This window comes from Peromyscus leucopus, chromosome 14, assembly GCF_004664715.2.
Source record: "Peromyscus leucopus breed LL Stock chromosome 14, UCI_PerLeu_2.1, whole genome shotgun sequence".
NCBI classification, from domain to species: domain Eukaryota; kingdom Metazoa; phylum Chordata; class Mammalia; order Rodentia; family Cricetidae; genus Peromyscus; species Peromyscus leucopus.
The window spans coordinates 72,322,133-72,348,990 of NC_051075.1; the positions used below are offsets into that span (position 1 = coordinate 72,322,133).

The window sequence follows — 26,858 nt, forward strand, 5'->3', positions numbered from 1 at the left end:
GGTTAAGAGCACTCGCTGTTCTTCCAGAGGTGCTGAGTTCGGTTCCTAGCAACCACATGGTGGCTCACAACCATCCATAATGAGATCTGGTACCCTCTTCTAGCCTGCAAGCATGCATGTAGACAGAATGCTGTATCCCTAATAAATAAATAAATAAATAAATAAATAAATAAATAAATAAATCTTTAAAAAAAATAGGTAGCAAGACAGAGTCCAGGGTGGGAACATTGTTATGCAAGAACCCCATATTATGGAGTCATCGGAGCAGTTAGATAACCCCAGGGACAGGTTGGAGGCGTCTGTTCTTTCCTGCATTGAAGGTCCCCCGGAGAGCCCCATCAGAGCCTGAGTCTGAGCAGACAGAGGGCCAGCGAGGCGTGGGCAGTCACACATACAGCACTTCTCTGTGGAGAAGCTTCCCCATAGACAGTTAGGCTGTGAGCTCACATCTCTCAGCTCTTCCTTGGGATGCAGCCTACACCAAGAGACTGGGTGAGAGCCTCTCTAGGGCCAGAGAAAGAGTCAACGTGCAGACTTGCTCAGCCCTGGGTTTAAAGCCTGCCGCTGATTGGGTGTGAGCTTGAACTACTTGGAATGATGACTTCGATGTCTCTACATGTCCGTCTGGGGTTAGAGGGTCTCAGTCTCCAGGGGAGTGAGGATGTAGTGGAGGTACACGGCTGTTGCCTTTTGCTCCATTCTGCCGAGATATCTGCTTGAGAAGTGCGCGTCACCGGCCCACTGCCCGTCAACTAGGCAATGCGGCAGAGTACCAGCCACAGGTTAGGCACTTGGCAGAGGAAGCGAGAGGAACCAACCACACGGCAATTAGAAGAAATGGCTAAGGCAGGAGCGAGAGACCAGGCTACCCAAACACTCTAATGCTGGAGTTTTGCCCGAGAAACGAAACCAATGGGAGATTCAAATCATAGGGTTTATTACAAGGAGTCGGCTGGTGGGCCTGGAGAGAGGCTGGGTGCCCTGACACCTAGGGAACGGTCAACCCTAAGTCTTGGACCTGGACTGAAGCCACCAAACCTAACCAGTGTTTCTTCATCTTCTGTGAACCTGGGGTCTGCTCCAAATACCCTCCTTCCGGTGAGATCAAGTCCACGCAGATGATCCAAGGCACAGGCTTATCCAGTCCTTCAACACCTCAACATATCATTGTCATCTACATGTGTCGCAACACATCCATAGGTATCCTGAATTACACACGGGTGGAAAGTTGGGGCATATGGATTTTAATCTCTACAAAGAGCCACCATCATAATACATAGGCCAGCACTGAGGGACAGGGAACAGCAGCCCAGTTAGGTTGTCCCACAGGAATGACCATGGCAAAGCATTTGAAGAAAGCCTCCTGGGAGGAAGGGGCAGCAACTGGACCGTAGGTGTGCCAGAAGCAGGCAGAGAGGTATGGCCAGCAGGCAGCGGGGCAGCAGAGTGTGAGCACAGGAGTGTGAGCACAGGAGTGTGGGCATCAGGAGTGTGAGCACAGGAGTGTGAGCACAGGAATGTGGGCATCAGGAGTGTGAGCAGCAGGAGTGTGAGCACAGGAATGTGAGCACAGGAGTGTGAGCACAGAAGTGTGAGCACAGGAGTGTGAGCACAGGAATGTGAGCACAGGAGTGTGAGCACAGAAGTGTGAGCACAGGAGTGTGGGCATCAGGAGTGTGAGCACAGCAGTGTGAGCACAGGAGTGTGAGCACAGCAGTGTGAGCACAGGTGGCACAGAAGTGTGAGCACAGCAGTGTGGGCATCAGGAGTGTGAGCACAGCAGTGTGGGCATTAGGAGTGTGAGCACAGGAGTGTGGGCATCAGAAGTGTGAGCACAGCAGTGTGGTTATCAGAAGTGTGAGCACAAGAGTGTGAGCACAGGAGTGGGCACAGAGTGTGGGGGGCACAGGAGTGTGAGCCTCAGGAGTGTGAGCACAGGAGTGTGGGCAGGGGGGGGGGGGGGGGGGGGGGGGGGGGGGGGGGGGGGGGGGGGGGGCAGGAGTGTGAGCACAGGAGTGTGAGCACAGGAGTGTGAGCACAGGAGTGTGAGCCTCAGGAGTGTGAGCACAGGAGTGTGAGCACTCAGGAGTGTGAGCACAGGAGTGTGGGCAGCAGGAGTGTGAGCACAGGAGTGTGAGCCTCAGGAGTGTGAGCACAGCAGTGTGGGCATCAGGAGTGTGAGCACAGGAGTGTGAGCACAGGAGTGTGAGCACAGGAGTGTGAGCACAGGAGTGTGAGCACAGGAGTGTGGAGCAGCAGGAGTGTGAGCACAGGAGTGTGGGCAGCAGGCAGAGGTGTGAAGCTTCGGGCAGAGCATAGGAAATGTCGGAGCCGGGGCTGAATGAAGAGGCTGGAGCAGCACAGGCCACATTCAACAGAAGGGGACTGGAGCAGAGGAACAGCTTAAAAGGCAGGGCGTGTGTCTCAAGGTGTCTATGAGACCCGCCGCAGAACAGGGCAGCCCCTTGAGAGGGCTGACCGTGTGGATGGCATTTTTACTTCCAAGGGCTAGAGTGATGGGATTACACTGCAGATCCATCAAAACTGTGGGGAGATTCAGTGTGGGGAAAGGAAATAACATTCTAAACAGGATCAGCCAGCCACAGTGAGCAAGAAAAGACAAAGAATGGAATGGGCCCTCTGAGGTCCTAGGCAAGCACTCAGGCAAGTTCCCCTTGCCCCACCCCCCAGCCCCCGCCCTGCAGCAAGAGGCTCTGCTTCTCAGGGGCCCCTCTGTCCTTTAGTGCTATTTCCAGAACGTTCCAAAACCAGAAGTGTCCAGATGCTGGGAGGGACCACACACACACACGTCCAGTGTTGGACCTGGTTTTCTGAGTTGACGCTTTAGGAGTTCTGAGGCTGGAGTGCCCGCTGTCCACCCCCACCCACACCCTGTTATCTTCTTCCTTTAAGGGAAAGGGCTCCCTGGAAACCCACGCTCAGGGCAGCACCTTGCTGCTGGGGCTGATGCAGGTTATGAGGTTTCCCCCACCCCAGCCCCATCTGTGCCTTGGCCGGAGGTTTACCTAGTGATGGTCTATAAACAGCGTCCCGAAGCAGTAACCATGCAAAGCAGACACTAGAGGAAATTCATATCCTGGGAGGAGTCAGGGAAGGGACTCGGGAGACCTGGTCCTCCCTGGCTCTGGCCTGGGCGGTGTGAGGCGTTTTGTTTAATGGCTCACTGATGTTGTTCAAGAGGCCGAGACATGGCAAGCAGAGAGTGGGAAGATCAAAGGGGCAGGGGCCTCCCCGGGAATAAACATATGGAGTGGGCACCCAGGTACACTTTGCACACAGACAGAGATGCACATGGGTACACATGCACACACACATGTGTGCATGTACAGTTTTTGTTGAGATGATGAAGTATAAGAGAGCCACGCCATAGAACACAGACAGAACAGTCTGGAAGGTTTCCAGGGAGCAGCAGGCTGGGCATCTCCTTCCGCACCTGTGAAATCAATGTCCATCCATATATAAAATCAGGGTCAGAACCTGAGTTGTGAGCAGGAGAGCAGGCTGGGTGGAAGGGCCCCTCCCTGAACACACACACACACACACACACACACACACACACACACACGCTAAAACAGGGCGCCCCCTGGTGGTAATCAGGAAGGCAAATTACTGGCCAAAAGCAGGCTCTTGATTGGCACTGACTCATGTCCCCCCCAATGCCCCCATTCCCCTGTCCACCCCACCACCACCCCCCTCAAAGTGCCTTGGAGGGAGGGGCTATGATGCTAACTACCATGATACAGCTAAGAAAAATACCAGCCCCATGGACGATGTTTGTCTGTGTTGATCAGGATTCTCCAGAGAGAACAGCTAGAGCAAATGCATATTAAAAGGATGTTTATTAGATTGCTTACATTATATGGTCTGGATAGTCCAACAACGACTGCCTTCATTTTGGAGAGGCTGAGAACCCAGCTCTGCTCAGTCTACAAGACCGGTTCCCCAACAGTCCCAATCTGGTGCTAGAGGCCTGGAGGATTCCCAGGGAGCCTCTGGTTTTCAGTCTGTGTCTGAAACCCACAAAAGCTGGGCAGTGCCATGAGTGACAGCCCGCGGCCGCCACAGAGCAGACGAATTTGCCGAGAGTGAATGAAGCAAGCAGACACAAAGGAAGTTTTCCAGAAGAAGACGCCCACACTGAGTGTGCAAGTGAGTTGGAATGTTGGAAGCCCCCCACCTCCAGCATCTGTAGGAGTCAGCGGAGGCATCCCATCTCTGAGAACCAACATCTGGGAGCGGGCAGGGCCCCCCTCCTGCTTCCCTGCACATGCGCACACACTCAGAGCACATCACTGTCATGAGCACCAAGTCCCACCCTTATTCTTTTGTAAACATTCTCTTTGTAGCTGAGCTTTCTGTCCCAAACTGTGTTTGTCAGGACCCCAGGAGGAGCTTGAGGGTACATTTGGGATGAGTGATATATGAGAAGTTGACCCAGGCCAGGCGGTGGTGGCGCACACCTTTAATCCTAGCACTCGGGAGGCAGTGTCAGGTGGATCTCTGTGAGTTCGAGGCCAGCTGGTCTACAGAGTGAGATCCAGGACAGGCACCAAAACTACACAGAAGAAACCCTGTCTCGAAAAACCAAAGAAAGGAGGGGGGGGTGGTTGACCCAAGGGTCCACATGCAGAAGTGTAGACAGCATGTAGGGTCATGTGAGGGATGGTACCTGGCTGCCCACACCCCTGCTCTTCCCCTTCAGACACTGGTGCTCTTGGTGGAAAGCTGGGGACTCTGGGCCCTAAGGGCCTCTAAGGTAGGGAGCTGGAGTGCCAATCTCCACTTCCTCCATCTCCTAATTGTACCCCTGGCCAGACCCACGGGGAAGCCAGGTGGCAGAGCCCAACGGGTGGACCCACGGGGACTGCTATGCCCAAGGCAGCGGAAAATGGGAGGCGGTCTGGAGCAGGACCCAGCAGAACCCACACTAGAGTCCCGGCCAGGAAGCGTCCAGGTCGACAGTAGCAGGCCTTTAGTTGCCAAGTCCCCTGGGCAGCAGAGCACCTGGTGACCACATGTGGGGTAAAGAGGGGAGACACACTTTGCTTTTATCTTGATAACAGAGGCTGTCTGGGCCACATTGCCCAGATACTTACGATGAAGTCACTGAGGGCACTGGACACTTCAGGCCATGGAGCCCAAGGACTGTCACTGTCCAGATAAACTTCACCCGGCCACAGGATCACCGGCCCCTGCACAGAAGGGTCTCTGGCCTTCTCCTGGATAGCCAGCCTGTGATTAACAGAAATCCCGTCCCCTCCTGCCCCAATAAGTTTTTTTCTTTTGGTTTTTCGAGACAGGGTTTCTCTGTGTTGTTATGGTGCCTGTCCTGGATCTCACTCTGTAGACCAGGCTGGCCTTGAACTCACAGAGATCCCCCTGGCTCTGCCTCCTGAGTGCTGGGATTAAAGGCGAGCGCCGCCGCCGCCGCCGCCGCCGCCGCCACCACCACCACCACCCGGCCCCAATAATTCTTAATATGTCCTTAAACTAATGCTTCAAACACACAGCATCAGACACACAGCTGGATTTTCCCCTAGAGGCCTGGAAGGGTCTCTCTGAAAGGCTGGCTATGGGGTATTTCTTCTCTTTCTCAATCTCCACTCCTTGGGGAAGCAGAAGTGAGCCCTTGTGAGTTCCTAATCCTGGCCTTGGCTTTGGAAGGTTCCAGTAAGCCTCATCCAGCATCATCTGGGTGCCTTCCGTACATTTCCTCCCCCCCCCCATCATCTACATTGGTCTCGTCCCCCACTGCCAAACAGGGACACTGGCTTCTCAAACTGGAGGCTGTGTCCAGAACCTTCTAGCTTAGGAGCCGCTGACCGCTGAGTGGGACTTGTGTGAGGTACACCCGTACTCATGCACGCACACACCACAAATAAATGCATGCACCCCAGCTTCCTACACACCTCCCAGGCAGGATTGCTCTGTCACACGGAGTCCTGGACAGAGTGTGCCGGCCTGATGGGCTAAAACACCTGACAGAAACAAAACTGAATGAAGGAGGGGTCTGTTTGGACTCACAGTCTGTGATGGCCGCGAAGGCGTGGCAGAGTTCGTGGCAGAGGGGGCACGTGACAAGGCTCCTCACACCGTAGGAGACAGGAAGCAGAGAGTGACTCAGAACCAGGGGTTATACAACCTTCAAGAGGCCTGCCCCAGCTGGGCGGTGGTGGCGCACGCCTTTAATCCCAGCACTCGGGAGGCAGAGGCAGGCGGATCTCTGTGAGTTCGAGGCCAGCCTGGGCTACAGGGTGAGTTCCAGGAAAGGCGCAAAGCTACACAGAGAAACCCTGTCTTGAAAAACCAAAAAAAAAAAAAAAAAAAAAAGAGGCCTGCCCCTGACCCATCTCTGCCAGACAATCCCCACCCCCTAAAGGTTTCATGGAGTGCCAAAACGGCTCCATCCCTTGGGACCAAGTGTTCAAAACACAAGCCTTTTAGGGGTCAGTTCAGACTGAACGTGTAATGTCATCTATTATGGGCACCAAGCTCCTCACATGAGACCTCTGGGGACACAGCCAAACCGTATTTGATGCTGGTTGGCAAGTATTGGTGACTATTTGAGTGGCATCCTCCCCCCCCCCCCTTCTCCACAGCCTGTAAGTTTCCTGAATGTAGATCCCACACCTGTACTCACCTCACCCTGTGTGCCTGCTCTCAGCATGGGGTAAGCATTTGTATGTCCAGAAAAGGCCCTGGACTCTATCTTACATTCTTATGAATGATGTGGGGTTTTTCTTCCAGTTATTTTTGTATGTGTGAATCTATGTACTTCTTGTGTGTCTGCTGTCTTGGGGGCCAGAATAGGGTGTTGGATCCCCTGGAACTGAAGTGACAGGCAGTTGTGAGCTACCATGTGAGCGCTGGGAATTGAACCCGGGTCCTCTGTAAGAGCAGTCAGTGCTCTTAACCACTTGAGCCGTCTCTGCAGCCCAGATATGTGTGTTTTGATCATCACAGCTAATGATGTTTTCTTCTCTGCTTCCCCAGGTAGAGCCTCAGCCCTCTCTGTCCTGAGACCAAATGCACTCTTCTTGGAAGCTACCCATGCTCCTAACTGTTCATGACGACCCCATGCCCACCACAGCCTCTTTTGGGTGAGTTAGGGGATCTTCAGTTGACTATGGGTCACTCTAGGGCTCCAGGAGGCCTGCATCCTGTCCTGGATCATGGCTGAAGGGGCATTTCACATTAGGCATGAAGAGCAAAGCTTTCATCTTAGTCCACATGGACCTGTCAGGAGCAGCAGGAGTGGCCTATTGTGGGACTAGGAGGGGGCATGAGGACACATCATCATAGGTGAGCTGTCTAAAACATGAACTTGGAAAAGAAGGTAAAAGAACCAAACTTTGGCATCAGTACCCAACAGATCAGAGAAGTTCCAGTTGTGAAGACAGGGTCACCATGGGATTGACATCTGCTGGAAGACATCTAAGGGAAGCCTTGGGGGAAACTGAGCCAGAGCAGAGCCAGGAGACAGGGCTCCACCCTGATGGACCAGTGCTGGCAGAACAGCAGAGGGCCCTAACCTGTCCATCCTATGGCAGGTGCAGCAGAGATGTCCACCTCAGCAGGCCACTGAGAGTTGTCCCCATAATTCTCAATGCTCACTGGCCAGGCAGCACTCTGAGAAAACTCCTGGGTTTTCTCGGAGTGCTGGCCTACCGAATGAATGCCGAATGGCTGAGATGGTAGACTTGAGTCTCTGATGGGCAAAGGGCTCCCCCAAGCTGCTGCTAAGAACATGGGCTCTCCGTGTCCACAGAAATAGAGCCAAAGGGCTGGAATGAGGATACCCGGGAGATTCCAAAAGAGGCTGCCTATTCAGGATGCAGGACAGCCTGCAGGTGGCGGCTTCTCTCTGCTTTGTGATGCCTAGGCTCAGTTGGAGGAGGCTGAGCCGTGGGAGCAGACACAGCACAGGCTGATCGGGGTTGGCAGCTCCACTTGCAGAGGGTTTACGAGTGTTCACACCCTAGGGTGTCTGGTTTCCCGTGGCCAGCACCCTGTGAGGCCAGGAAGGTGCTGTGATGCATTTAATGACCTCACTTTGAAGGTCACAGGCTGTGACTGCCACTGTAGGTCAGGTGCAAGGCATTACGTCCAACCGCATCCATGGGAAGATGTAGCTGAAGTGTTCCTGTGTCCCACCCAGTCCTGTAGCCGCTCAGACCCGAATAAACACACAGAGGCTTATATCAATTACGAATTGCATGGCCAGGGCCTATGGCTCAAGTTTCTTGCTAGCTAGCTCTTATAACTAAACTCAGCCCGTTTCTATTAATCTATATGTCACTGTGTGTTCTGTGGCTTTGCCTGTGTGCCATTACATGCTGCCCCTGGATGGTGGGATGGTGTCTCTCTGCCTCTCCCTTCTCCTCCTCCTGTCTCTCTTGGATTTTTCCATCTAGCTCCATCCTGCCCTCCCACAGGCCAAATCAGCTTTATTTATCAACCAATCAGAGCAGCACATATTCACAGGATACAGAAAGACATCCCCCGTAGCAGGAAGAAGAATTGGACTCTGCTGCCCAGAGGGAGCTATATCAGAGAATTTTTCTGTAGCAAGGCATCTTTCCAGAGCATAGATCTTCCCCCTTGGCCCCTCCATAACATCCTCAGGGCAACAATGGAGACCGTCATTCAGTCTCACCTCTGGCATCTCCCATACATCTCTGGGACCACCTTCCAAATACTAACCTCACTTCATGACCTCAAAATGGATGAGATGGGTTCTCCCATTGGCTGCTTTGCCCTTCCCCATCCTCAGGACTTTTTAAACTCCTTTGGGACCAGCTCCAGGACTCTTAGTGATGGTGATGAAGATGGAATGCTGGGTCTGTGCCCTCCTGAAATCACCACCTACCTAAGACTCACCACACAGGTGCCCATGGCTGTTAGGAACAAGGCAGGTGGCCATGGGACTCCTAATCCCCATGGGAGCTACAGAGGCTCCAGACACCTCAGGGTCAAAACTGTATCACCCATGAGTCTCAGCCTGGCTCTACTTTGGCGCCAGCCCAGAAGACACCCAAGGGCTCTTCCCAGGAAATCCCAGGATGTTGAACAGAACCTTGCCAGGTATACTGCCTAGTGCCTCCTCTTACCTGCCCAGCAATGGGCCTCTAGGAAGGGGGCCCCTGCCTCTCCCAGCACCCATTCTACAGGGAACATGCCAATCACACTCGCCTCCCGGGTGTGCGTTAGGTTTTCTAATGCATCTTCACAATCTCTCTTTGATTTGAACCTTACAACCACCATACAAGGCCACACAGGAAGAGAATAGCACACTGGTCTAAGGAAGGAGAAATGGAAGCCCAGAGACGTCAAGCAACATACCCAAGGCCACACAGCTAGGACTGGAACCTAACATTTGTCCAAGCCGAGTGCCTCTTTGCTGAACACAGAGATACATTCTCTCACTCTAAACACTTCTGGGAAGGGATTTACCTTACAGTGTGTTAGTGTCACCTGAAAGTGAGAAAGGAGTCCAGGAGTTAATGCCAGTGAAGGGTCATCAAGGACTTGCAAATGGTGGTACTAGTTTGACGTTGATTTCAATTTTCACAGGTTGACAGAAATAGATAATTACTCATGTTTGTTGAACCAAACGCAGTGCTTTGGACTTTTGAGATCTCTACTATAATCCTAAGAAGTTTATTTCATTATTCCCATTTTACTGGTTAGGAGTTCAGAGACATTGAGTAACGGTCCAAGGTCACACACACAGTTAACTGATAAAGGAGCTAGAATTTGAACCCAGGTCCAAAGCCTTGCCCTCTCTCTTCTCATGCAACCTCTGCTGACCTCTGCCTTGCTGCCAGTGGGCACGGGCATAGATGTTCCCTCTGCCGGAAGACACGGGTTGTTCAGGGAAACCACTGTGGTCTTGGGGCCATGCTGCAATCTCTCCACCAGGCATGACATCACTGTTCTAATCTAATTCAGTGCTCATCCATGACCCAGCGTTGAGAGGCTGAGGGGTGACAGCCCCTTAGGCAAGAAGCTTGAGAAGGTCGTGTGCACATCCTCTGATCATGGAGACTTCAGGGGGGTCCAGGCACGGGACTCACAACTGTTAGTGTAGCCAAGGAAGGAGTCCCACAGAGCTCAGACCAAGGCATGCCATGTTCTTTGGTTCCACGAGCAGAGGACCTTGCAAAGGGCTCTCTCAAGTGTTCCATGTGCTGTCCACAGAGGGACTGGAGTCCTGCTACCTTCCATATTCTCACTGCCCTGGGGAGCCACTAGCTGAGTGGACAGACCTTTTGGTCCCCCTGGGCTTCTGTACTCCTCCCTTCCCCACCCCTCTTCCTCTCCCTCCCTCTCCCCTCCCCTCTGTGACCTAAGGGTGCAACCGTCTCTTCTCCCCTTTCTTTCAGCACGGAAATGTTCAACCTCACCACACACGTCCTGGGGTCCTCTCTTAACGGGACCCTTTTAGAGGATAACGGTTGCCCCGACACCGAGTGGTGGAGCTGGCTCAATGCCATCCAGGCTCCCTTCCTCTGGGTCCTCTTCCTGCTGGCCGCACTGGAGAACATCTTTGTCCTCAGTGTGTTCTGTCTGCACAAGAGCAGCTGCACCGTGGCGGAGATCTACCTTGGCAACCTGGCCGCTGCGGACCTCATCCTGGCCTGCGGACTGCCCTTCTGGGCCATCACCATCGCCAATAACTTCGACTGGCTGTTTGGAGAGGTGCTGTGCCGTGTGGTGAACACCATGATCTACATGAACCTCTATAGCAGCATCTGCTTCCTGATGCTTGTGAGTATCGACCGCTACCTGGCACTGGTGAAGACCATGTCCATGGGCCGGATGCGCGGTGTGCGCTGGGCCAAAATCTACAGCCTGGTGATCTGGGGCTGTACGATGCTTCTGAGTTCACCCATGCTGGTGTTCAGGACCATGAGGGACTACAGGGAAGAGGGCTACAATGTCACCGCCTGCGTCATCGTCTACCCATCCCGCACCTGGGAGGTGTTCACCAATGTGCTGCTGAACCTGGTGGGTTTCCTCCTGCCCCTGAGCATCATCACATTCTGCACAGTGAGGATCATGCAAGTGCTGAGGAACAACGAGATGAAGAAGTTCAAGGAGATCCAGACAGAAAGGAAAGCCACTGTGCTGGTGCTGGCTGTCCTGGGGCTCTTCGTGCTCTGTTGGGTGCCTTTCCAGATCAGCACCTTCCTGGACACGCTACTGCGTCTCGGAGTGCTGTCCGGATGCTGGGACGAGCATGTTGTCGATGTCATCACACAGATCAGCTCCTACGTGGCCTACAGCAACAGCTGCCTCAACCCTCTGGTGTATGTGATCGTGGGCAAGCGCTTCCGGAAGAAGTCCCGAGAGGTGTACCAAGCAATGTGCCGGAGGGGAGGCTGCATGGGAGAACCCATCCAGATGGAGAACTCCCTGGGGACTCTGAGGACCTCTATCTCGGTGGAACGCCAGATCCACAAGCTGCAGGATTGGGCAGGGAACAGACAGTGAACAGAGGCCGCCAGGCAGGACTCCTGTCAAGATGTGTGAAGACTGGTGGGGCCCGGGCTACTCAGCCTGGGTTCAGGAAGGAGCTCAAAGCATCCTAGCCAGCCCCAAGGAAACAGGCCGATGATTCTAACCTGTCTCATGACACAGGCATGCTGTCAGGAGTGGGTACCCTGGAGTACAGTGGGATTATTCTTATTGTCTGGCACTCTGGGGCCCCGTGAATGGAGGGGTCCTGGGGTAGGGATGGGGGTGACAGCAGCTCTTTCCCACGGTGGGTAAGGGAAGGACAGATCTCCAGGGAAACTGTTGCCAGCCCTAGTCCTGTGGCTACATGTGCAGGAGGCCCGGCTGACTGGCTTCCGGGTTTCATGGTCTGATGATTTCTTGGTCTTCTGAAGGTTAGCTCTGAGGAGTCCCTGGTAAGGACCCAAAGCCTGGGATCCCGTCACTCCTCTCACCCATGGACAAGGTGGACAGTGAAAAAGACACCCCCACCCCACCCCACCCCAGTGTTTATGGAGCACTTGCTGAATGCACAGTATTGGGACACTGTGGGCAAGAGGGAAGAGATCCACAGTGAAATCTGTCTTAAAGGAACCCTCACGTAAGTGGAGGATGTCCAGGACCTGCAGTCCCTGGAAGGTGTGTGAACACGAGAAACTGGGGGGGGGGGGCGGATAACGGACAGCACAGCAGCCTGGTCCGGCCCCCACTTCCTCTGCTGCAATGTGAGAGTATCTGGTGATTTGGAAAGTGATAGGTGTCGTGTGACTGCGTGGCATCAGAGCACACATCACGTGGAGACACTTGGCACAGAGAAAGTCACTGAGGCTCAGGAACTACCCTGTGGGGAACAATGTTAAAAACACAGGACATGCCTGCAGGTATCTGAGGCCCTCACTGGCTTCTGCCTTCCCCTCCCAGTACCCCACCCCCATGCACACACAATAGGCATTTGGCACGTGGGGAGGGCGGGAGAGGGCACTGAGACAGAGAAAAAGGAATTCTGATGGGACCTGCCCAGGGAAGCCACAGCTCACAGCCTGTAGCTTTGGAAATCAGGCTGCTTCACAGGGTCCCTGTCTCAATGACCAAGGGGTGCCAATCACTGGTTTATTTGAGAGCGGCTCACCAAAGGGCAGCTGACCCACCCTAGGTCACTTATCCCAGGGCATTGATTCCAGGCCCAACTCCCTACCTGGCCACAGATTGCCTCATGAGTGTTGGCAGGGGTGGGCTGAGCTGCCTGGGAACTCTGACCCCAGATGGCTTCAGGGCCAGTGGGTTCCCCAGTAGAGCCTATTCCAAGGGCCTTGGCTGGGCCCTGTTGTCAGTGGTGACAGTTGTCCCAGCGACCCTGCCGGAGACTTGGGTGACAGACACCACACTCCCAGCTCTAGAATCTTCCATGAGTGTTTCTTTTTCCACGTGTCCATATCAGTTACTTTTCTTGTAGCTGTGACAAATTACCCGACGGGAGCAGCTTGCGGGAGAGAAAAGGTTTATTTCATCTCACAGTGTCAAAAGGGTTTCGGTCCACTGTTGCAGGGGCAGTGTGGTCACCAGAGCACGTGACAGAGACATCTTACATCGGCGTGGACCAGTACACAGAGACACAACTGAGACCAGGGACAGGATATGACCTTCAAAGGTGTGCCCCTAGTGACTTTCACCAACGGTCTGACTTCCTAGAGGTTCCATAGCTTCCCCAAATAGGGCCAGCAGTCAGGGAATATGAACTCAAAACACGGACGAGGGCAGGGGAAATTTCAGACTCGAACTATAACAGTGTGGTTACAGACCGGTCCCTGTGACTAACGGTACTCCAAGCCCCTGGGGATAGATGAAGAACACACCTCACAGTCTCCAACACCAAGCCACTTAGGACCTGGCCACTCAAATAGCCCAGGAGCTGTGGAGACTCAGGGAGCGAGCAGAAGTCGGTGGTGTTTCTGGCTAGCTGGAGCCAAGGGAGCGCCTACGGAGGAACGGGGTGGGGGTCGGGATAAACCTCGAATCCCGACCAATCTGAGTTTGAATTTCCTAACAGCGAAAATTCTGGGAAATTCCTTTTCCACCCCATACTCCCTGGCCCTCCTCCAGTAAACCTAACACTTGCAGCCGGAAAAGGAAAACGGGTGACAGATACGAAGCGGATGCTCGGATTCTGTGCTAGAGTGGAACCCAACCATGCCCGTACTGTAAATGAGAAGCAGGGCCCCGTCCTCTGAGGAGATGTTGGTGGACTGTGGCCTCCAGGACCACAGCTCGCCTCTGCCTGGGCTCCACAGGGTGGCTGAAGGTCTGCACCTGGGTCTCCGCAGGAGGAAAGTGCTCTGTGTGGATACCCTGAAGAGAAATGGTGTCTGTCCTGTGGAAGACCCAGGGAGCTTGTGCGGAGGAAGTGGCTGGGGCGCCGATGAGCGGGGAGCGCGCCGCGTGAATGCTCTTCTGTACATTGGAATAAACAGACGAATCTTGCATAGTGTTTCCCTGTGTCATACTTCCTGAACCCCTGAGCTCTGGGATACTGACTCTGCCAGTTCCAGAAGCTTCTGTCATGGAGAAGATCAGTGGTCTCCAAGCGTGTCCCTTATGCGTTAGAAGGGGAGGGGGGACATGACACACAACACAATTTGTATAATTATTAATATGCATTGAAATATGCACTCTTAAATACATTAAACAAACAGTATTAGAACTTTTCAGAAAACGCATCTTGGATATTTTCCTCCACTCTACTTTCCTCCACAGACAGCTCATTACCCCTTTCGGATGCCCTATCAGAGAGTGCCAGGGATGGCCAAGTCCAATCATTCATTTCTACGAAAGACTTTCATTTGACCTTCACCTCTAATTAAGAGCATCCTGTACGGTATCAAGATGAAAAGCCACGGCATGTGTATTCCCCGTGATGGGGATCTCAATGCATTCCATTCGGGTACCAGCTCCATTCTCCATGTTTCTGTTCATTCACTCATTCATCAAACAAAACTTCATTCTGTGACCCTGCAAACAGCACTGCTTGTCCATTCCAGAAACCTGGGGTTCAGTGTCCACTGCACCCCCCGTCTTGTTCACCCCTGAATGGATAAGCATTCCTTTCAGGTTCTGCCCCCTTGGTGTTTCCGGGTCTTTCTATGACCAATCATCATGTCTTACTGCTTCTCTCCTCCAGTATTAGCTGTCTCCTAATTCTCATTCTTCATTCAATAGCGACCACGTTTTTCAAGACTATACTCTCAGGAGGCTGTGGTTATGAGGATCAGCTCTTTGGGAGCTCAGGGTTCAGAGTCAGGGAGACATGGAGTACCATTCCGGTTCTGCCCTGGGCTCCCATTTGATTCTCATCCACGTCATGGTAACTTTAAAATTGGAATGAGCAATGGCATCAGTCAAGTCAGTGAACTGCCAACGGGGTCCATGTGGGAGAGTGTCCGGTACATACTTGACAGAATGCACTGCCAATGGGGTTCATGTGGGAGAGTGTCCGGTACATACTTAACAGAATGTGTGTCATCTGTGATGGCGATGATGGCAGGGATGATGTTAATAATGGTGGTGGTGGTGGCAATGATGGTGGTAATGCAGAAACGATGGTGATGAAGTTCTTGCCGAGAATGGTGACTATGGTGATCATGGTGACTATGGTGGTGATGGTGATGGTGACTATGGTGGTGATGGTGACTATGGTGATCATGGTGACTATGGTGGTGATGGTGATGGTGAGGACACTCTCCACAAGGAAACCTTTTATGTGCCCACCCCTCTTGGAATGAAGCTACATGTTCACATATGGCTTGCAAGACCCTTGGTAATCTGGTCCCCGTCTATCCCACTGGCTCCGTCTGTTCCATCTCTACCCATTCTCTACCCTCCAGCTACGCTGGGCTCAAATGCCTAGGCAGGTCTCAGGAGGCACTCCACTGCTCCTTAGGTGACATTCCTCTTGTCAGCCTACACCCCACACTCAGTACCCCACCTCTGAAGTGCCCGAGGCAGATTCCTGCTCCAGGGGATAAAGACGTGGGCACGACAAACCACCCACTTAGGGCACAAACCTGTGTATGATCCTGAGGGAAGCCAGGGGCTAAGGCTAGAGTCTCAAAAGTCAGATCTAGATGTGGGATTGTCCACCCTTCTCCCACCACAGAGGCCTCTCTCTGGGTTCCAGGAAGTAAGATCCATGGGCAGAGTTCCTGGCAGGCCTCAGGAAATCAGTCAAGAGCAGGAATTCTGCATCTATCTGCTCTGGCTAGGGCAGTCAAGACCAAGTGAAGATACACACACACACACACACACACACACACACACACACACACACACACCTGCATGCCAGATGACCCAATAGGAACTCACACTAGGCTGTGGATGATAGCTCACATGTGACCCCATAGGAACTCATGCTAGGTCATGGACAATGGCTCACAGGTGACCCCATAGGAACTCACACTAGGCCATGGACAATGGCTCACTGATTTGGGAAGCCACTGAACACAGGCTTCATAGTTCAGAATGTGAAGGCTCTGCTTCCTAGAACTCTGTCTCTTTGCTACCCAGTCCCTGACCTCATTGCCAAGCCTCACACAGCCCTGATCCCTCAGCCAGGTCCAGGGAGGATGTGGGGGTCAGGGATGAGCAACAGTGGTCAGGAGTTGGCAAGGACAATGGCTGAAAGCTTAAGTTTGTGGGTTTTGGCTGAGGTCAGGCCTAGGTCAAGCAGGCCCATGGAGTGTTTCACACAGAGCTAAGAAGTAAGGGCTTCATCCTCACCACATCAGACCTCACCTCTCCCCATGGAGGTCAGCAAGGTCAGGAACTTCCTGGGGTCATAGTTCTTAAGAGGGGTGTGAGGGAGCCCCAATGACTCTGGGGTGTACAGGACTTAACCAACAAGAACCACCAAGTATCACAGAAAGGACCTCCAGGTAGCTTCTCCCGTGAATTACTTCTATACCAGGGTCTGGCCAGCTCATACTACAATCAACAAACTAAACTGTCTTGGAGCCCTCGTGGGTACAGAGGTCCCCCATTTACAATTGTTCTACCTAGACATTTTCAACTTTACGATGGCACCAGGCTTTGACTGTCCAGTCAGAAACTTTTCCTAGGCTAGTGATACATCTGAGTATTTCTCGGCACTGGGCAGAGACACCACAGCCCGGGGGCAGCTCCAGAGTCATAGTCATGGGGGAAACGACATACTATGGAGCTGTGCTACCAGGCTGAGACATTGCCAGGCATCGATGTATAGCACAAATTTTCCATTCTAAGTGTGTTGAATTGATGATGAGTTTGTTGAAATGAAGTCCCATCGCGAGTGGGCAAACATGTGACTTTACGCTGATACACTCATACAAATTTGTTGAGATGTAATCCATATGCCCTACACTTCCCCTGTCTCAGCTTTAGTTATTTACAGAGTTGCACAACGACCGCCACTATTTAATTCCAGAACATCTTCATCATCCCAAAGTGAAATCCCAGATTCATCAGCTGTCGCCTCGGATTCCTTCCGTCCCACAACTTCTGGTACCCACTCGTCTCTGTCTCTCCTTTTGTCCCCCTCTGGACATCTCACGTTGGCATACTCATGTGTGAGTGCCGATGGTGTCTGGCTTCTCTCACCTGCTTCCCACTGAGATGTGACAGTTGTGGATGTCCCCACGTGACCCGAGCTGGCCACTTCGCTCCTCTTCTCTCCCCTGGCTTTGGCCTCAGTTTCCCTAACTGCAATATGGAAAGTTAGTTCTCTAAGCAAGAGCATCTCCAGGAGAGGGTGTGACTCTGGAAGGGGGGTTTGGAAAACTGTAGAGGGTGGTGTCAGCGAGACAAGAGCTGTCCAGCAGTCGGGCCAGGCTCCTGGCTCACATCTCAGCTCACCACTTCATGGCTGGAGGAAGTTGGGTGAGGTTCATTCGCTCCTCTGCCTGTGTTTTCTCATCTAGGAAAGTAAGGAGCCGGGTGCTGTGACAACTGGATGAGATCACTGTTTCCTGGGGGATCCCGTGCATCTCCCAGGAAAGCACACATCCATGTGGAAGGAAGTCCATGGTGTGGGCCCACTGACAACAGCAGCTTGGCAGAAGTCAGAGGTTAAAGTGAGGTTACGCTGGAGCCAAGTGGGCCCTCAGTCAGAAACTGTCACCATTCCAAGAGAGGAGGGCCCAGAGTCAAAGAGAAGGAGGGGATGCATACTAGAGCGATGTGCCATGAGCCTGTGAGCGCAAAGAGTAACCATAGCCACAAGGATCTGAGGGAGCAGAGAAGAGTCCCCTCAGGGCTTCCAGCTGCCACAGTCCCAACATCCCTTCCCAAGCATGAAGGAAAGCATCTTAAGAAAGACTAGCACAGTCCAGCCTAGTGAGTTTCGCAGATTTTACCAAGTGAAAGAGATTGGAGCCTTTCCCAAGGTCACATAGCATGTCAGAGGCCATGCCAGGCTCCCAGATGCAGGAGCATGGACCTGGGACTGCTGGGTTTGTATACCCATCTCTGCAGCTCCAGAACCTGTGCTAGCCCACTTCTTTCCTCCCCCGGCTCCCAGGGGCAGGTGTCTCCACCTCTCAGCTTGCAGCTCACAGTCACCAAGCCCCTAGGGAAATGCTGTTGTTTTATAGACGATGCTAAAGCATGACAGAGGTGGTTCTGAGCCTCCTGAGGATGCTGCCTTTCCACCGTGTCATCCATGTGGCTCTCCCAATGGGACAGCAACAGCATTTGCTCTTGTAAGGCTGACCTTAGTCCTGCTTAGGTCATGTCCTAATGCTGGATAGTTTTATGTCAGCTTGACACAAACTAAAGTGGAATGGAAGGAACCTCAATGAGAAAATACCTCCATAAGACTGGCCTACAGGAAAGCCTATAAGGCATTTTCTTAATTAGTGATTGATGGAGGAGGGCTCAGCCCATGGTAGGTGGTGCCATCCCTGGGCTAGTGGTCCTGGGTTCTATAAGAAAGCAGACTGAGTAAACCATGGGGAGCAAGCCAGTAAGCAGCACGCGCAAACACACACACACACACACACACCATGGCCTCTGCATCAGCTCCTGCCTCCAGGTTCCTGTCTTGTCCTGGTTTCCTTCAATGATGAGCAGAAATGTGAAAGTGTAAGCCAAATAAACCCTTTCCTCCCCAACGTGGTGTTTCATCATAGCAATAGTAACCCTAACTAAGACGGTAGAAGACAGCCATGCAGCCCTCCTGAGCTGACAGGACCACAGTCATGCGCAATGGTGAAAACCGAAGTAGCCCCTGCTAGGAGCCCCCAGCCCAGTTGCCTCCCTGGGGCATGGCCTGCAGCTCTGACTGCATGGTGACTGATCTGCAGCTGAGGATCCCAGCTCCTGCAGGCAGCGTGGGAAACAAGTCCAGCTGCCCTGCTGGGCCTGACAGAGTGAGGCTTGAGGTCCTGGGGAAATGATTCCATGTCTCACACCTCCTACCCTGACATCCAAATCGGGGCCCCCAAAACCAGAGTGTTGCCTTGAGGTCAAATAATCTGCCACCTGGAGAAAGGCACAGTGGCATGGCCTGGTTCAGGGAGAGCAGAAACACTTGACTGTATATCGGGGCCTTCTGGGGTGGCCTGGGCTTTCCTCCAGCTTTCTGTAGGAAGAGGGAAAGTTCTGACAAGGGGAAGGACTGAGTCACCTCTGTACCCCTGGTGCACACACTGGACCTGGCACAAGTGGTCCAGGACATGTTTACTGACCTAGTACAAATGTTGCTGCCATTGGGTATAAATAAATAGTTTCTGAATTCACTCAACAAATCCTGAGCACCCACAATGCATCAGCCTGATGATAGGCATTGAACCTGTGACCTTAATACAAGGAGATAAACCATTTTCTTGCCAGGAGAACGCTCACCCAGTCAGGTGAGAGCGAACACGTGTGTGTGGAACATGTGGAAAGTGACTAGGGGAACGAAGGGCCAGGAAGACAGGGTGGAGTCTCCAAAAATAGCTCCATCAGGAGATGATTTGTGGGTAATGGGAAGACCTGAAGGGGTGAGCATGTGGCTTCCTGGGAAGGCTGCTCCAGGCAGAGGGAACCAGCAGTTCAAAGGCCCTGTGGTGAGGCATGTGTCAGCCCTGACACCATTGAGGAGATCTGGAGGGTTAACTGGGTGATCCAGGCGGGGCCCTGGGAGAGCTGTGCTCACAAGCAGTGGAGGCTGCCACAGATGGCTCTGAAGACCATCGCCCTGCCTTTGTTTCTGCTGGAGACAGGGTGTCAACAGGGTAGAAATGACTTAGATCCAGAAAATAAAGAAATAGAGCCAATTGTCCAGGTTAGGAGTACCTTCAGATAGAGCCTTGGAGAAGTCTCCTCTTGAGGACTGGAGCCAGGGTTTAAACTCCCTTGAGAAGTGCCTAGAAGCCCCCGTGTACTTTTCCAAGCAGCTCAACACAGGACCCAAGAGCATAGGTAGGTTCCTTGTCAACTCCCCTGGTTCATGGAACTCTGGCCCAGTTTCCACCCTCTAGTGGGCATCTCCTCATCCCAGGGCACAGCCCAGAGCCCCTTACCTCAGGATAGTTGCAGGTGGCTCGGTCATCAAGATGCTCTCACACTCACAACTGTCCCCTGAAGGTGTCCAAGTGTCCCTGTATTCCTCAGTCTGGTGCTGGGTATAAGGGACGTAGGAAACCGAGATAGGGATGAGGTTTGAACAGGAAGAAAGGCGCAGAAGGTCACTGTCTCAGGTTCTCATGGTGAGTCTTAGAAACATCAGGAAACCTAGCTGTCTGCTCACTCACAGGATGTCTCCAGGTGTCTGTCTCAGCAAGAGGAGTGGAGCCATTGTCCTGGAACATCCACACATGTCTCGAACATCCGTCTAACAGGATGGATGAAGGAAAGAAAAAACAGTAAAGCAAAGAGAAGAGCTTCTAGTCCTTAGTCATAGCCATGCTGTGTAAAGTGCCTAACCTGTGCCCAGAAGGTGGACAACCACTGTCTGAGTCAGGGTTTCTATGGCTGTGAGGAGACACCATGACCACAGCAACTCTGATAAAGGAAAACATTTAATTGGGGCTGGCTTACAGTTTCAGAGGTTCAGTCCATTATCATCATGGTGAGAAGCATGGCAGCGTGCAGGCAGACATGGTGCTGGAGAAGGAGTTAAGAGTCCTACACCTTGATCTACAGGCAACAGGAAGTGAACTGTCTCATCGGGTGTAGCTTGAGCATAGGAGACCTCAAAGCCTACCTCTACCGTAACACACTTCCTCCAACAAGGCCACACCTCCTAATAGTACCACTCCCTTGGGGGGCCATTTTCTTTCAAACTACCACAACCACCAACCTTGAACAAAGGTGAGGGCTGGGCTCTGAGGAGGCCAGGGCATCTCACCTCAGAAGAAGCGTACCCCACTGTGGTTTGTGTGTTTTTCTCTCCACTGTCTTCACCTTGGATGGAGGTAGAGGTATTGTGTGATAGGAGTGGAGGAGATCTTGTGTTACCTGGCAGGCAGAGCCTGTCTAGAGCACCAGTAAGTGGTAGAGAACCCACCATGCAAGACCAGTGAGGAGAGCAGCAACTGGGGAACTAAAAATTGGACCCATGCATCTCAAGTGCCAGGACTGACATTCTGTGGAGGGTCTTCATGCATGATTCAGCCTCCGTGTCCTGAGGAGGAGAGCTGCCCAGCTAGCCTGAGGGCCTATCTAGAAGCATCAACTGGTCAGGTTCTCCTCTATGCCCTGGCTTCTCCACTTTTTTTTTCCTTTCACCCAGGGGACTGACTCAACAAAGAGAACTCAACCAGTCTGTGTGGATGAGCCAGCCCTGACTACACATGTGGGAGTTACAGATGGAGCCCCTCAAAAGAGGCAGAAGACCCTCATGGAGGGTCCGTCCCTTCTTACACTCATTTGGCTCCCATGTTTACCTCTCCCTTCATCCATTACCCAAGACAAAAGGACCCTCTGCTCCCTGGCCCTAGGCCAGCTTCCCACCACAATGAGGATAAGCCTGTTTTCAAAAACTTTCCATCCTAGCCAGGGTGGCCCCAGCCCTGAGCCAGACACCTCAGATTCATTCCGCAAAGCCCAGCTTCATCAGCCTTCACAATGCTTGTGGGTACGGTCCCACCCCCAACCTGGCCTTCTGCCCTTGGCTGTTCTCATTCCTGAGGACATGTCGACATATCTTCTGGGTCAGAGAAGCTGAGATGAGGCCCTTCCTCATCCCACCAGAACTAGTTAAGGGCTCGGCTGAGAGCAGGTCAGTGCTAGGCAGGGGGACATGTCCCCAGGACAGATGCTTCTCAGCCACGGTCCAGTCAAGACTGTGGGATCAAGGGCGAGCCAGCACTGGCTAATAAGACCTGGCTACACTGCCAAGTCGAAAAGCCCACGGCTTGTGCTTTTCTCTGGCCCAGCCAGCCCTAGGAGAATACAGAGCACCTGCTGAACCCTGGCTGGCTCACAGTGCCCCACCCCTGGGGAGTGGTACAGCCCAAGGGGGAAGGCAAGGAAAGTCTCACAGGTTCCAGCTCTCTCTCTTTTATTTTTTTCTTTCTGCTTCCATGATTTCACGACCCCCCTCTAGCACCAAGAGAAAACATCTGGAAATGTTGCTGGGGGTTGTGAAATCATGGAAGCAGAAAGAAAAAAATAAAAGAGGGAGAGAGGCCAGACACAGCAGGAGCATCTTTGTCTGGATGAGTTGGACTCGACTCTAGAAACAGAGTTCCAGCCACAAACCTGAGTCGTTTCCAGCAGGAAGGGCAGAGCGAGACAGCCGGAGGAATGAAGAGAGACGGCTGGCCAGAGGCGGAGGATCCTGGCGCCCAGCTCTTAAAAATGGTCAAGAATTCCTGCCTCTCTGAAAGTCAGGCCTCGGGTAGTTCAGCTTGGTGGATGCCAACTCACACCAAAACCAAACCCAGAGCCGCCAGCAAGGATTAGAAACAGCTCTGCTGATCTTACTCAACTTCGAGCACTGGGTGAGTCAAACTTTTTCTGAGCTCACTGTTTGTACAACGGAGTCCACACTGATGGATTCTTGGCTATGTGTCTTTCGCTGCTCGGATTCAAGAGGGGACGTCCTAACGTGCTCCCGAAAACCTGTAGCCAAATCCCAGACCTCCTGGAGCCAACAGGGAATGGAGCAAGCCATCACTCAATATACTGATGGGGGTGAGCTTTGGAGACATTGGCCACACCGAACTGTGTCTGCGGAACCTATTTGCCAACACACAGTAGTTAGGCAAAATCAAAGGCCACAAATGTCAGAGGAGAAAGTGCCAAGTTGTTGAAGAACCTCCTTCTATCCCTAAGTGCCAAGAGAAGGTGACGCCAAGACTCCTCCAACCCCAGCCTCCTCTGGCTTGAAAGACTCACTTTTTGGGTAATCCCCTGTGACATCATGGGAACAGAGGTGGTTTCATTTAAGACCAGAGTAAGTCCAGAGAGCTGCCCAGTACAGAAACCTTCCAAGACAGCTGTCGCCATCAAATCTCAGCCGAAGCGGCGAGCTTTTTCGTTTTCTGTCTGGGTAAGTCTATCGCCATCTGTTCTCCTCTTAGGACCGTTAAATGCAAACGGAGATCATGCCTCTTAGCAAAAGACAACAGACAGAAAATGTTTGTCTACATATGTACTCGCAGAACGGACAGGCTACAAACCTTCATTTTAAACAGAATTTGTATCCTATGTCCCGTCTGTTTGGGTCTGTTTCTGGTTTGGAGGAACGGCTTTTTGTTGTTTTGGGACAGTTTCCCAGTGTAGTCCAATACTGCTTCGGGCTCTCCAATTCTGGGTTTGCAGGCATGAGCCATAATACTCAGCTTATGGTTTGGGCTTTAAGTGTGTGTGTATGTGTGTGTGTGTGTGTGTGTGTGTGTGTGTGTGTGTGTGTGTGTGTGTTGAGACAGGTCCTTCTATGTACCCGTGGCTGTCTGTCCTGGAACTCACTATGTCTATAGACCAGGCTGGCCTTGAACTTGCAGAGATCCACCTGTCTCTGCCTGTGATATGCTCAGATTAAAGGCGTGCGCCACCATGCCTGGCCTTGTCCCCTCTTCTTGGAAACTTTCCCCCCTTCATTTTGATTTTCTGTGTATGGGTGTTTCGCCTGCATGTATGTACGGACAGCATGTTCATGCAGTGCCTGTGGAGAACAGAAAAGGATGCGGAATCCTCTGGGACTGGAGTTACCGATGGTTGTGAGTGGCCATGGGATTGCTGGGCCTCAAACACTGATCTTCTGGAAGAGCGGTCAGTGCTGGTCTTAGGGTTTCTGCTGCTGTGACAAAACGCCATAGCCAAAAGGCAAGCTGGGGAGGAGAGGGTTTGTTTGGCTTACACTTCCACATCATAGTCCATCACTGAAGGAAGTCAGGACAGGAACTCAAGCAGGGCAGGACACTGAGCCAGGAGCTGATGCAGAGGCCATGGAGGGGAGCTGCTTACTGGCTTGCTCCTCACGGCTTGCTCAGCCTGCTTTCTTATAGAACCCAGGACCACCGGCCCAGGGATGGCATGATCCACCATGGGCCCGGCTCTCCCCCAACGATCACTAATTGAGAAAATGCCTTACAGCTGCATCTCATGGAAGCCTTTCCTCAACTGACCAGCCAGGAGAACGCTTTTAACCAATGAGCCTTTCCTCCAACCCCCACTAGCTCCCTCTTTTGAAGTAGGTCAGTCCTCTCCTCCTCTAAAGGAACAGGTAGCAAATACTGTCAACTCTGCAGGCCAGACAGCCTGGGCCACACCCACTCTGCTCTACTACCGTAGTACAAAAGAAGTCAAAGGTGCTATTACATAAGCAGTGAGTACGGATGTGTGCCAATAAAACTTTATTGGTCTGGGACAGACCACAGGCTGGGTTTGACCTCCTGTATTGTCGACTCTGTCCATTTCAGGTCACTGTGGATGGCGTCCCAGGCCTTGTTGGAGCTGCAGCCCTCTAATCAAAGCCAGCAGACCCCTCCCAACATCACCTCCTGCGAGGGTGCTCCAGAAGCCTGGGGCCTCCTGTATAGGGTGCTACCAGGGTTTGTCATCACCATCTGTTTCTTTGGCCTCCTGGGGAACCTCTTAGTCCTGTCCTTCTTTCTCCTGCCTCGGCGGCGGCGGAGGCAGCACCGCTTGACCATAGCAGAAATCTACCTGGCTAACCTGGCAGCTTCTGACCTGGTGTTCGTCCTGGGCCTGCCCTTCTGGGCAGAGAACATTGAGAACCATTTCAACTGGCCCTTTGGCACTGACCTCTGCCGGGTGGTCAGCGGGATCATCAAGGCCAATCTGTTCATCAGCATCTTCCTGGTGGTGGCCATCAGTCAGGACCGCTACAGGTTGCTGGTATACCCCATGGCCAGCCGGGGATGCCGGCGGCGGCGGCAAGCCAGGGCCACCTGCCTGCTCATCTGGGTGGCAGGGGCCCTCCTGAGCATCCCCACCTTCCTTCTGCGGTCTGTCAAAGTCGTCCCGACCTGAACATCTCTGCCTGCATCCTGCTTTTCCCCCATGAGGCTTGGCATTTTGCAAGGATGGTGGAGCTGAACATTCTGGGTTTCTCCCTCCCATTGGCCGCCATCATCTTCTTCAACTATCACATCCTGGCCTCCCTGAGAGGGCAGAAGGAGGCCAGCAGGACCCGGTGTGGGGGTCCCAAGGGCAGCAAGACGACAGGGATGATCCTCACCCTGGTGGCCTCCTTCCTGGTCTGCTGGGCCCCCTACCACTTCTTTGCCTTCCTGGATTTCCTGGTCCAGGTGAAAGCAATCCAGAGCTGTGCCTGGAAGGAATTCACGGACCTGGGCCTGCAGCTGGCCAACTTCTTCGCTTTCATCAACAGCTGCCTGAACCCACTGATTTACGTCTTTGTGGGCCGGCTTTTAAAGAGCAGGGTCTGGGAACATTATAAATGATGCACTCCCAGAAGTCTCAATGCCCGTATCCCGCAACGGGAAAGAACTCATCCAGCGGTTCTGACAGAATAGAAACAGCAGCAAGACAAGAAGTCTGGCTTCTTGACCAACCGTCTGATACCGTAAAGACCATCTGGTTGGCTGACCCACGGCCCACAAGGATGCCCAGGGAAATGCTGCTAATAGGGTAGCAGGGACCTTGCAGTTGTAATGAAGCTAAGGATCTGGAGATTAAGCTGATCCTGAAGTATTTGGGGCAGGGGGCCAATGATCACAGGGGTCCTTTGAAGCAGGGACTTAGGAGGGCTGGAACCTGTGAAGACTGAAGCAGAGGTCAGAGTGACGAGGAAAGGGCCACAAGCAGAGGACTGCAGGCCCCCTTAGAGGCTGGAGAAGAAAGAGCACAGACAGACGTCTTCTCTGCAACCTCCAGAAAGAACCAGCCCAGCCAACATGCTGACTTTAGCCCTGTCCCCCACGACTGTGAAAGAAGAAAACTGTGAGAGAATAAAGTTGTGTTCTCATTTGCATTCGCCAAGTGTGTGATTACTGCTACAGCAACAACAGACAACCCTACACAAACACCCAGAAGGTGTAAAGATCAACATCCTTACACTTCCATTCACCCAGGCCTTCCTAGGCTGACTGAGGAATGCAGAGGTGGGGTAGCTGCAGACCCTGTCCATAAGGAGCGTGCCTAGGTCTAAATACCCCTGTCAGAATGGGAAGCTCCATTGGCTACAGACCCAGCAGCTCCCGGGGAAGGGTCAGTTCCTCCCCTCAGGTCCATACAGGGCAGACTCTGGGGCCTGTGGAGACAGACAGGAAGGGCTGGGTATTCACTCCTGCAGTGGGAAGGCACAGGCTGCTGCCCAGAGTTCACATGAGAATTGCTGGATGCCGGAGCCTCCACCTAATCTCTTCTTGGCTTCAAGGATCCCGCAGGGACTCTCCCAGAACCTCTGCCTCCAGAGAACTCTGCAGGATACACAAGAGAGTGTCACAGGACAGAAGAACCCACCCATCCAGGTGACAGGGTGGGTTGAGAGCACAGGGCAGTGGGGGCTGGCTGGGACAGGCAGAGGAGTATTCTAGGAGACATAGCATGGCTTTTAAAAAGCTAGCAGTTGGCCAAGCAAAATAAGGAAAGGGTGTGGTCCAGCCAGAAGAAGCAAACCAATGCAGGGCAGTGGGCTTTCAAGTTAGGAGAGAAAAGTCAGGGGAAGGGCAAGGAGGTCACAGAGGCAGGGGTCGGAGGAGAAGACATTGAGTATTTGATGCCTACCAATAGATAGTGAGTATTGATACCCACAATAGAGCTCACAAAGCAGAGGGGCGTTCTGGGGGCTCTGAGGGACCCCACTGAACCTATACAGCATGAATTTGTGGTGGCGATTTACTCACTGAGACTTGGCAAGCCCCAGAAGGCAATCAGGCTGTGTTGGGGTTGGA

At 52.8% G+C, this 26,858-nt stretch overlaps 2 protein-coding genes across 2 annotated transcripts in view; both read left to right on the forward strand.

The window, feature by feature from the left end:
* Positions 1–13,998, forward strand: part of Bdkrb2 (bradykinin receptor B2) — a 31,507-nt gene extending 17,509 nt beyond the window's left edge. Inside the window, exons 2-3 of the mRNA XM_028882072.2 lie at positions 7,015–7,121; positions 10,407–13,998. Of these exons, the coding sequence (XP_028737905.1) occupies positions 7,048–7,121; positions 10,407–11,517 (1,185 nt within the window). The 5' untranslated portion in view covers positions 7,015–7,047 and the 3' untranslated portion in view covers positions 11,518–13,998. The remainder of the gene's footprint in view (positions 1–7,014; positions 7,122–10,406) is intronic.
* Positions 13,999–21,715: 7,717 nt separating this feature from the next.
* Positions 21,716–25,936, forward strand: Bdkrb1 (bradykinin receptor B1). Its single transcript, XM_028882074.2, is given in 3 exon segments — positions 21,716–23,026; positions 24,399–24,958; positions 24,961–25,936. Coding segments are annotated over 2 exon segments (996 nt in total). The 5' UTR covers positions 21,716–23,026; positions 24,399–24,408; the 3' UTR covers positions 25,407–25,936.
* Positions 25,937–26,858: the final 922 nt, after the last annotated feature.